Source organism: Lissotriton vulgaris, chromosome 1_2 (genome assembly GCF_964263255.1).
Source record: "Lissotriton vulgaris chromosome 1_2, aLisVul1.2, whole genome shotgun sequence".
In the NCBI taxonomy this organism is placed as follows: domain Eukaryota; kingdom Metazoa; phylum Chordata; class Amphibia; order Caudata; family Salamandridae; genus Lissotriton; species Lissotriton vulgaris.
The window spans coordinates 55744335-55756799 of record NC_141686.1 but is presented as its reverse complement, the minus strand read 5'-3'; the positions used below and the strand labels follow the sequence as shown (position 1 = coordinate 55756799).

Below are 12465 nucleotides of genomic sequence, written 5' to 3'. Positions count from 1 at the left end.
CGGGGGAGCGAGCGAGTTGGAGGGAAGGAGCATGGTGGTGTGCGAGGTTGGAGCAGGGGAGCGAGCGAGTGGGAGGGAACGAGCAAATGGGGTGTGAGTGAGGCCAAGCGCGCGCTGGCGAAGCGTCACTGGCGGGGGAGCAGCTTGGGAGGCATTCCATTGAAGTCTGGTGCTGCGAGGCTTATGGGTTTGACGTGGACGCGTGTCTCACACGACTGGGTCACATGAACTGCACGTAGTCCGCTTGATCAAAGAGTTTCAACTACTATACACTCGCCTATTAATCCCTGCGGGATATAATAGTCGAGACCTAAACGAGTCTCAGGATCGAATCTAGTGACGGGTAATTGAAAGGTGGGTAATCGGTGGTTAGGTAGATAATCCTTTTTAAAGAGGTGTCAGTAACTTGTTCTTATGAACGTTCTTTATAGATTGCAACTGCTGTCTTACGTTCGCTATTTCATCCTCCTGACCTTTGCTACCTCTGTTCTCGGGAGTCATAAAGTCTGCTACAGGAATAAAAGTAACACATTTTGGCAAAGCCTGTAGGTTCGACCTGATTTATGGCTACATGTTCTTTGTTGTTACGGCCATGTGTTGGGATCCACGGATCGAAAACCCACTTGCAGCGACCCCTGTGCACACAAAACACACCTGATGCAAATATACACAGACATTATATTTAGAAACGCTTAATTGGTCAAAAAACACATATACAGGCACATGCAGACACAAATGAATAGATGTTGGCTAGAGGTGATTGGTTGGATGTGACTGCATTAGAGATGGGAGGGCAGATGGATGGGTGCAAGTCTGGATTGATTGATTAATATTTGTTTGTTGGCGGACAGATAAACTCATAGGCATGGATATGTGTTTGGGGGATGGTGGATGATGGGTGCATTGTAATGGGCTGATGGATGTATAGGTGGGGGTAAATGTTATGGAGATGTGATGTGTGTCTGTGGATGGGAGGATAAATAGATGAGCGAGTAGAATCTGAATGGACAGAGGACTGTGGGTTGATGGACTGGTGCATAGATGGGGTTTAGGGATGCACAGAATGTTTTGCACAGAATAATTTCAAATTACAGTAATCTGCCAAGGAAAACTAAGCATTTTATGAACAAGAAATCCAAACGTGCTCTGAGACAAATACGAGCCTGCCATGTGAATTCTTGAGGGGTTTATCTGGGGTGAAACCAATGAGAGTAATCTGTTTTTTCCAGTCTGTGAGTGATTCCTGGTATTTGTTAGCAGGAGACGTTTCTGTGTATTCAGCTATTTTTTGGGTATTTATCATCCACTTTAACTTCCTGGGGAGGAGGTTACGACCTTGAGGTTAAGTAAGAATTCAGATCTATGACTATCTCCTTATATATCTATAACTGTATTTCTATATAGTTACATATAGATGTATGTCATCAGCTAGTTCAAGAATGGAGATTACAAATAAACAGGAAGTCTTGAGGACTTCTGTATGAGATTTTGAAAGAGTTGGATAAAGAGTTAACAGGTAGCTTGTCAGCCAGATAGGGCTTGTCTTTGGGATGATGCAGCTGGACTGCAAGGTGATTTGCTCATGGAAGGGGCAAGCAAATGGAGTTCCATCAGGGTAGTTAGTGGTGGTTTGTGAAATAACTTCAGTTCCTTGTTAAGGCGTAGGATGGCATATTCAGTTCATTCATGCTTATATAGCACTTGGCTACCCTCCAATCGCAAGCGGCTGAAGCCCAACTCGATGCTTATTAAGTCTGAATTAACAAAACGGCAAAGTTTTTTTAATAATTTCCTAAAACAAATTTCATTCTCCATCTCCCTTAACCTAATGGCCATGTCATTCCACAGTTTTGTCACTAGGGGCCATATTATGTATTGTCATTATTTGCAACCGGTGCACCTTTTAAAAGATGCACCGGGCGCAAACTATGACTAGGCGCCCTATACCTGTGAAGTGCCTCTCAGAGGAACAATGTGGTGTCTGGTAGGCCATGGAGAAATGCATTTCTAGCTTCTGGTGTTGAGTATAGAAACTTGTATTGTGCTAAAGCTCTCTATTTCCTGAGCGTAAAAGGGCTCTGATTAAGGCATGGCAAGATGTCAACCCCTCTGATGTCTTTGAGTCCAAGCACTTGGCTACCCTCCAATCGCAAGCGGCTGAAGCCCAACTCTATGCTTATTAAGTCTGAATTAACAAAACGGCAATGTTTTTAATAATTTCCTAAAACAAATTTCATTCTCCATCTCCCTTAACCTAATAGCCTTGTCATTCCACAGTTTTGTCACTAGGGGCCATATTATGTATTGTCATTATTTGCAACAGGCGCACCTTTTAAAAGGTGCACCGGGCGAAAACTATGACAATGCGCCCTATTAGGATGTATGCGCTGCCCCGAGGGCAGCGGCTAACTCGCGCTGCCCCCAGGACAGCGCATTCATGTGAAAACACAGAGCCATTGCTCCGCGTTTTCACAGTGCAGGGGGTACCCGCCTGCACTATTTCAGGAGAATAGAGATCCCCTTACAGGCTGGTGCAGTCAGTGACTGCACACGTCTGCAAGGAGATGTCTGGGGGGGGCATTGGACCCCCACTTCCCCCTGTAGAGGGCTGCTGTCAGGAGGTGCACTGACAGTGTGCCACCTTTTAAATGGCGCACGTCAGTGCACCTCCTGAGGGCTTCTTTGTCTCTGCGCCCGTGTCTGTAATATGGAGCGGCCACAGACTCAAAGGAATTCCCTCATTTGCATCGGTCAGCGCTATCTCTGAAGGTAGCGCTGTCACTTTAAGTGCACCAGCGTTATAGGTATTAGTGAAGGGGACGCACAAGCGTCTGCGACCCTACTATAATACCAAAGTGCCCCGGAGTGCGCAAAGCGGGCGCAAATGCCCTTGCACCCCCGGGGCACTTATTGTAAAATGGCCATAGAAATCTATCTTCACATCTTAATTTTCGCACTCTTGGTATGTTGGCTAAGTTTATGGAGGTTGATCCCAGCGATCTCCTAGGCGTATGGGGTCAAATCGTGGAATTAAGTATTTGAAGGCCTTTTTTACGATATGCTCTATGAGCAATAAGGAACTTCAGTTGATTTATTTGTTTGACTGGGGCCAATGCAGAGCGGCCAGTGAAACAGATATAGATTGATACTTGGGTATCTAAAGCAGCATCCTCGCTGCCGTGTTCTGGACTACCTGTGAAGTGCCTCTCAGAGGAACAATGTGGTGTCTGGTAGACGATGGAGAAAGGCATTTCTAGCTTCTGGTGTTGAGTATAGAAACTTGCATTGTGCTAAAGCTCTCTGTTTCCTGAGCATAAAAGGGCTCTGATTAAGGGCATGGCAAGATGTCAACCCCTCTGATGTCTTTGAGCCCAAACACTTCTGCGGCCCTTGGCATTTGATGCGTTGTAATCCATGCACATGTTCTAAATGAGTACACAGTCCCAACTTTGGAATAGACGGAGATTTTTTTAAATGTATTTGTCTGTTCTAGTGCCCGCTCCATCCTCTAAGGACTCTGTACAAACCTAGAGGTTTACAAGGGCACATAATGGAAACCTGTTGCTAAGCAGCGGTACTGCGGGTGCTTCACTTGGATGATTGTGCTGAACTGGGAGAGGACTGCATGTTCCTCGTGACGTCTGTCCCATCCTTTTAACAAGCATTTGCAATGCAATAGGTCTCGCATTTATGCAAGGTTGAGCTATTGGCATGGTATAGAACAATGCCTTCTATTTATGTTTTGAAAAATCCAAAATATAAATAAAAGGTATTGTGGTAACACATTCTCCTCCAATCTCTGAAGGAAATGTTAAATCTAAAGTAACTTCCACTGCCCGCATTTACTCCTTCATTCTCTCTAAGGTGGAAGAAAACTCACTTGTAGATTTTTCTTTCTCTTTTAGCACTGCATCTCGAAACTGGAAAATGCCACATAGCAACCCAACTCACTTACAAGAAAATATGCTTCTATTTTATTGTTGACTATAAGACAAACAGCCACATCCCCAAACCCTTTAGTGCTAACTCGTATTTGAATTTATTTAAAGGTATATAAAAAATGTTTGCCCTTTGTTTTTCCATCCACTGTGCTTGCCCATGAGCCTTATTTATTCAGTTGTTCATGTCTGTAAGCCCAAGATTAGATCTAGAAACCTAATCCACTGCAGACAGAAATCATCACCTGCCTATTAAGATTTCTGGTAGGACCACTCATGTGACGGAATGGAAGATTAGCCGTATTGGTGTTAATGAAGGATTATATTTAGCAGTTCTCTCTTGAATACAAAATCGGCGCATTCGAGAAGGCTAATAAAGGTTGGTGCAGGGATCGCCCAAATGGCCACTACAATGTACTCTAAACGCTTGGGCCTCACTTTCATTCGTATGTAGGTCGTCAAAGTGGTCGGCTCAGGCTCTCTGTACGTATTGTAGCTTTGTTGAGTGTTCACTGACAGTGTAGCGCAGTGGGAGGGCATTTAAGGTCCCCATAATATTATGAAGGTTCCCACCCATCAGGCTGTGATGCACAGCGAGCTCCTGGATTAAAAGATGGGATGAGCTCATAGCACTGAAAGATTGAAGAGACATCTAGAGAGGAGTAAATGGTGGAAGGAGTGGGTGCTGACTTGAACCCAGTGTGGAAGTGGAAACCATGCGCTGTGGTGGATATTGTGCATTGGTTGAGCACTGGAATGAGGGGTGTGCGTGCAGATATTGTGTACTGCGCTAGTGGGGGTGTTTATTTAGAACTGTTGTGCTGTGTGTGTGAAGATTGTGCACAGTGGAGAAGGGGTGATCGGCCTTTGAACACTGGGTGAGGTGTCATGGGCAAAGGGACTGTTCACTGTACTGAAAAAGGAATTCGGGTGGAGATTGAGTGCTGTGGTTTATTCGCTGTGTGGAAGATGAAATTGTGCACAGTGGGGAACAGGTTTTTCATTGCGACGCACAGCCTGGAGACTGGAATGCCACTAAATGGCGCTCAAAAAACAGGTAGGGCTGATGACATTGGGTGCGCTCCCCACCTTGACGTGCCATTAGTGCTGCTTGCACGTCTCTCGGGGAAGTGGGCGCAGATTACCGATGAAAGTGGAACGGCGACTGGGGAGGCACCTATCGGAGGCGACTGGCCATGGTGCGCGAGCTTTACAAGTAGACTGCTGCTGAGAGGCAGTGCACCTAGTGACATCATTTCAGCCAGAAGCAGTTTGCTTAAATATACAATATCTACACATAAATCCAGATCACAAGCAAGAGGAAGCCCATATGCAAAAGAACAATTTCTGAAAAAATATTGCAAATTTAGTACATATTATAAAAACAATTAAGACAATAACGCTCAAGACTAAATGCTGGTATGCAGGTATACAAACAATACATATCACAAACCATACAAGTGGCAAACAAAAAAAATACACGTTACAATAAAGGAACAACATGTACAAAATGAATGTGTCCTCCGTTAATTTTTGGCCACATAAGCGTCAATGGGGTTTTGACCACTGTGGAATTATTCATCATCTGTACTAAGATTTCCATTGAGCGTCACACACAATTCTGTATATGGAAAATGCATGTGGGACACAATTATTAGATGTGGACTCCTATGAAAGAAAAGGCCTACTCAGAATACATAATAGAAAGAAAGAAGAAAACATGTGCAGTAAAGCATCCAAAGATACCCAATTGAAAGCTTACTAAAAACTCCCTTCTACATACCCAGTGGACCACAAGGTAATAAAAAGGTGCCATCACCAGAGTGTCAAAAACCCAAGACATGAAACCTCACCTGTAAAAAGAGCACTCCAACCTTCTTTACTTGAGTTGGTCAAAGAAGAAAATTCAAAGATTACTAGAAGAAAAACTACAATAAGAAACAATTCCACATATCCTTTAGGAACTGTAGACCAAAAGATCAACCACTTACTTATAAAAAGGGCGAGTAGAGTCCCCTCGGTTTTAAATTGGCTGCATCTATCCTTATGAATTGGAAGATAAAATCCAATGGCAGGTGAGCGAATCGCCAAGATACTTCCACAAAACAATAGGCTAAAAAATGAGAAAATAGCCTTAGCAGTGCTAAATTAAGAAGCTCAACTATCTAACCAACACAAGCAAAACTCAGAATTCAAGTAACATGGAGTTTGCAATAATAAACACTTAGCAGTGAAAAGTGATGGGGCCAACCATTGTTTATGTATAAAGCTAAATCTAAATCGGAAGGGATTAACTCAGTTAAGATTTCCGTTGGGAACCCCACACCTTAATAGCTTTAACTTGTAAAACTTGCGATAGTGCCTGCATCAATTTCCCTTGCAGATAAGACAGAAAACAGACGGAACTCAGTAAATATAATTGCGTCAGCTTATAGAACAAAAAACAAGCATCAACGGATATCGAAGCGTCCGCTTTCCGAGCCTGTCCTAATTGCAGCAACAAAATTCTGGAAGTCTCGGCATGCTTGTGCACGGCTCAATAAATGGGGTTTGTGTATCCGCATGGATGAACCGCAAACCTGGTAGGACTACCAGTGAGTAGATATTGTATATTTAAGCAAACTGCTTCTTGAACCGTTGTTGGGATTATGCACTGAGTGCCCCTGGTTCAGGTATGTTGGGCTGCCCATGTGGCTGGTAATCATTTCAGCCAGGGCCTTAAGTGGGATAAAAAAGGCCAAAGAGAGATGGATTAGTGACTTGCCCAGAATCACAGAACGGTGGGCCCACTCCGAGACTGCTGCCTGCTTCCCCCCAGCTCTGAAGTCAGCAGCTCGCGTCAAGCGTGCTAGTAATCCTCTACGTGAGACGCCATGCAGGGTCCCCAGGAGCTTTTGAGGTGATGTGGAAGTGAGAAGGACGCAAGACTACGGGCGCATGCACAATCTCCTGTCCGGAGAGGTACGGCGCCTCGGGCTCTGACCAGCACTGGCACACCATGGAAGAAGGAGGGGCCTGACATGGGGAGGGAGGGAAAGTGAAAGCACGCCATGCCCGTGTTGTGCTGAAAAGCTGTGAGCCGTATGCGTGCTAATCTCCTGTCTGGGATGGCATGGCAAACAGGAGACAGGGAGGGAACAAACAGGCCTCCCTTCCAGTCAATAGCACACAATTTTAGACGCAGACCAATGAAAAGCATGGGTGGATCTTCACCTCGCTTCCGAGGCAAAAGCGACGACCATAGATCTTGCAAGCGTGCAGCGCATGCGCTGCGTTGCGTTGCTAGGCGAGACCCACAAAAGGCTGAGGCGAGAGCAGTCTCATTTTCTCTCAAGACTCCCTGGGAGGAGGGTCACTGGCGAGTGAGGCCCGCTTTCTGAAATCCCTGCAGAGTGAGCAGAATTTTATCTGCATGACCTACTGACATCTGACCTTTCCGTCTCGCAAGGCTCTAATTTTAACTTGGAGTATACAAATTAAGTAGGGGTTTTGTGGGCCTGCGTTGACCCAGCTAGTGATAGCAATATATGTGTATTTGATGTATAATTTTCAAAATGTACTGGCTGCTAAGTCGTAAAGTGCTGAAATGCCGTGCGTGTTTGATTCCTACTTAAACTAATTGCATTTTCATATACTGTTGGCTTCTATTCCTGTTTTCATGCTAAGCAAGCAACCATTTTTTTAAAATGTTGGACGGGTAATTCGGTATTGACAGGGACTCTCTGCTAAACAAGTAAAGGCCAGTATATTTGTTTTTTGGGGGTAATATTAAATTGCAGTGTTGTACCTATAATAAGTACCCTGTAGCCCTGGTAGCCTAAAATAAAAATAGTTGGCAACTAATTACCTATTCAGGTATTGTTACGGTTTGTGCCATTTTGACAATTCTTTTCTTTTATTGTATGGCTCAATTGCACCTTATTTTGCTTGTGTCATTGCAGCTGCAGTTGTGAGGCCTAAAAACTGCAGTATTAGGGGAACCAGCCACACTTTTTCTTGGCTCGCCTTTGCATCCGCTTTAGAAAGAATATTCTGTTTTGGTGCCATTTTCGTTAAAGTATGTGTTCACCTGGCAATCCCGCCTAGATAAGTGGAATATTGCGGTAACCTTCACTTTCTGTTTTTTAAGTGCATATGATGTGTTTAGACTTACCCAGCCAAAGTAGCATTCTCTCGAATGATTCCTTGCATGTGATCAGGGACACCCCTGAAATCAGGTGATCTAAATATTTAGACTGCCAAAGTGGAATATCAGGACACAAGCCTTTGAACAGTTACTTCATGCCAACATGGTTTTGGCCTTTAAGAGCAAAACAGGTTAACTGTCTCGATTCCATCCAATACTTGCCACTCCTAAGGTACCTGGTTAGCTCACTGGTCCCCACCTTTCTCTGACTCCAGTTTATGAATTGTACATTTGTATCGTGCACGCCAGACTAGCTGGAAAGTCATGTCAAGCAGCTCAGCCATCTATGTCACTGGCCATGGGAGCCGTTTTGCTTTAGTCATCAATCTGCCTAAATCCAGCCTGACCCAAGAAGGAAAATGTTGTACCCTTTTCTTTAATAGGACCAATATTTTTTTGGGCAAACCTGCACGGGCGTTCTGCCTTCCGTAGGAAACTAACATTGTGTGTGTTAGGGTGGCTAAATCTATGCCGTCTGGAAGACCTTGCAAGTGATCAGTAAGTTTCAGGTTCAACAGATCCTCTATGAAACCTCCTGTATTTAAATATATAAATTAATATATACATTTCACCGTAATTGCATTTTAACAAGGGTTTTTCCTAATAGTGCATAATGGAACACAATGTGATTGAACTGTTTTATTATGTGTTTAAGTGAAGCTTCTCCTACTTAGGTTTTTAATTTTTGAACTTTAGCATCAGTCACAGTCAGAATGATTTGGTGGTTAATGTTATGTACACTTCTTATTGCATACAGCCCTTTTTAAAGCTACGCAATACATTTCTACTCTGATTGTCTCCGAGCAGGGATATACAGTGCTTCTGAATGCATGATAACCCCTATGTGAGATACAGTTTTTGTAAGTTTCGTAGCTTTTGTAGCTTGGAAAATGAGGATATGTTAAATTGTGCTGAGAACATTCTAGTTAGGCACGAGTTTGCCAACGTCTAGTTACTCCATGGTACCGCCTAAGTCATTTGGAGTCGGGTTAAGCTTCCTAACAACAAGTACACACTTTCTGGTCACAGGAGGTCTAATCCTATAATTGGTAGCCTGTCGCATCTTAGTGCTAGTAAACGACGGCCTCCCGAACTAAAACCTAACAACCTTATTGTATGGGTAGTCCTGCTCAAGGTGAAGAGAAATCCATACTAATATAATAAAGAGAGAGCCCAAACCTTTGAGGCGGGTAATCTCAGGAACCACAGCACCAATCACAACACCCAATACAGCGGAAAGGGCAGTTGCAGCAGAAGGACATAGGCTATGCAGACGCCCACCATATACATTTAAAAGGTAAAAGATCCGTGCCAGCAAAGTAGTCCCTTGTGGGCGTGTCTGCGTTGTGCTGTGGGCGTGTGCTGGGAGCGTGACAAACGCTGGGGGCATGTGGTACGTTCCGCCTTTCATGCCATGCCTCATATCGTGTGCTAATCCCACCCTGCTCCCTTTAAATACCCCTGCACCCCATAATCATAACCCACCCTTACTCCTTAAAATACCCCAACACCCTTAAACACTAACCCATCTTAACCCTATAAATATACCCTGTACCCCAAAACCCAAACCTATCCCTTAACCCTAAAAGTACCCCAAAATCCAAACCTAGCCCTGAACCCTATAAATACCCCTATACCTCAAAACCCAAACTTACCCCTGAACCCTATAAATACCCCTGTACCCCAAAACCCAAACCTAGCCCTGAACCCTATAAATACCCCTGTACCTCAAAACCCAAACCTACCCCTGAACCCTTTAAATACCCCGTACCCCAAAACCCAAACCTAGCCCTGAACCCTAAAAATACCACTATACCCCAAAACCCAAACCTACCCCTCAACCCTAAAATACCCCAAACCTAGCCCTGAACCCTTAAAATACCCCTGTACCCCCAAAAACAAACATACCCCTGAACCCTAAATACCCCTGTACCCCAAACCTACCCTGAATCCTAAAATACCCCTGTACCCCAAAACCCAAACCTACTCTTGAACCCTAAAAATACTCCTATACCCCAAAACCCAAACCTAGCCCTGAACCCTAAAAATACCCCTGTACCCCAAAAACCCATCCCTATTAATAAACCATAAAACTACCCCATAACCCAAAACTATATCTGAACCCTTAAAATACACAAACACCCCAAAACATATACCTCAGTACCCCAAAATATATACCCCTATACCCATACTTACCTTATCCAAACATTTTTTAAAAAACATGCTTTTACCATTCATGCATTTACAACGAATTTCGTTGTAAATGTATGCGTGGTAAAAGCATATAAAATGTAATGCCATGCGTTATAATGGCATTGCGGAGTCATGGGACTTACGTAATGAAAGTATGCGGAGTGATGGTATGCGGAAAGAAAGTTGCAGAATAATGGGTGTTTACCCTCCCCCGGTAAGTACATTGTTGGCACGGCGGCCCACATCTCCAGCAACATACTCCATATTTTTTCACCACCCATTTGAAAAAAGCACAGGTCTCTCTCATTGATGGCCAGCACAGACATACACTTTTACACACACCTCCAACCACAAGTTCTAGAATTGCGAACTTTAGAGCTGGGGAACTACGTTCGAATTTCGGCATCAGCTCAACATCCTGTGATTCCAGGCAAATCGCTTTGTCTCCCCGTGCCTACCACAAATGAATGTGTTCTTCTATAATGTAAATTGTGCTCATGCCACGTTGTCGAGTTCGCGCTATATAATATTGCAAGGAAAAATAAAGTAGGCAAACTCGAGTTCACACACTACTGAACGCGCACTCTTAAGTGCATCAGCAGTGCACTGTGAATCGGAGCGTTTCACAGGCCTGTCACAGATAAGAAATGCTATCAATACGAAATCCTAAAAAAAAATATACTACTGGCCGGCAGCAATTCATACCCGGACAACGTCTGGACGGGCTGCTAGTCCAGTATAAATGGAGTGCGTCACATAGTCCGCCTTCTAAAATACTCTTCTGAACTTTGGTAACTGAGCTTTTCTTCATAATGCAAGATATAACCGCATACACACTAAGGCCAGTTGGATAATTTTTGTAACTTTTGGGCCAAGCTTGGACTTGCATTTTTGATACAGCACTCCTTCAAACCAACACCAAAACCACAGTCCATCCCAGATCTAACATTAAAGTAGATAGGCCTAATAGAGTGTAACAAAACGAAAGTTACTGGCCTGATATACAGTATCAGCAGGTCTTATTAGAACAAGTAAAACTGAATATATCTTTCTCTCTTCCACAGACAGGAATCTGAATATTTTGCAGTATTGTCCCACCTCGGACTCTTGGACTGTGTTCGAACACTGCACGCTCCACGTTCGCAAGCAGCAGATGTTGTCGGTGGAGGACACGATCTACCTTGTTGGTGGATGCATCCACGAGCTTGATTCCAACAAGAAGACCTGCCAAAGCGAGGACATGCTAACCGTTCAATCGTACAACATCTCCACACGCGAATGGCTCTACCTCAAGGGAAACACCTCCAAATCTGGCCTCAATTTGACTTGTTCCCTTCACAATGACGGGATTTACATCATGAGCAGAGATGTCACACTCGCCACCAGCCAGGAGCACCGGGTTTTTCTAAAATATAATCTCTTTGATGACAGTTGGGAACCCTTTAGGAGGTTTCCAGCCACTGGCCAGAACATGCTGCTCTGTTCTTTGTATATACCTAAAAGTGTGTGAATGAATGACTTATTTCTTCCACGTGCTGACTGCAATGCGCTGTTGACTCTGAAAATAAATCCCATTCTTTATAAAGAGCAGGTATCTTTTTTTAAAATGTAAGATATATTTACGTTAGCTCATGTACTCCGTATATACAGAACAGCTTATCTATCTGAAGTTGATGAGAGCTGAGCTTGTGATTTTGACAGTTCCATTGCAACTACAGCATCGATGCGTTGCCTACTTCTTGCAATCCTATCCAATCTCCAACCGGGCTGGTGAAGTAAGTTGTTAGAGCTCAAGTTTTACTGAAAAGGGGTTCTTGAATGCCTAGTTTTCTGTATCAGAAATGGTCAGTTTTAGAAGTACTGTGATTTCAAACCATCAAATTTGTCACTGTGTAAGCCACCGCATTGAATTAAGCCAGAACTATGGTTTTATGTGGAGATATATATATGGAATTAGTTACTTACCTATACACTATAGTTATCCAGTATTTATCCTTCATAGATTCACTTGCTTGTATCTTCCCCGTCGTCATGGTGGGAGTCTCACGGTAACAGAATGACTAAAGCAGTATCATAGAGAAGAAAACTGCCTAGAAAAGCTCCTAGGGACTGTACTATTTGGTAAACAGACCTCCTCATTGTTTGGTC

The 12465-nt window shown here is 43.8% G+C and overlaps 1 protein-coding gene across 1 annotated transcript in view; it reads left to right on the top strand.

The window, feature by feature from the left end:
• Positions 1-11904, top strand: part of KLHL42 (kelch like family member 42) — a 49132-nt gene extending 37228 nt beyond the window's left edge. The window contains exon 3 of the mRNA XM_086952804.1: positions 11382-11904. Coding sequence (XP_086808930.1) covers positions 11382-11827 — 446 coding nt within the window. The 3' untranslated portion in view covers positions 11828-11904. The remainder of the gene's footprint in view (positions 1-11381) is intronic.
• Positions 11905-12465: the final 561 nt, after the last annotated feature.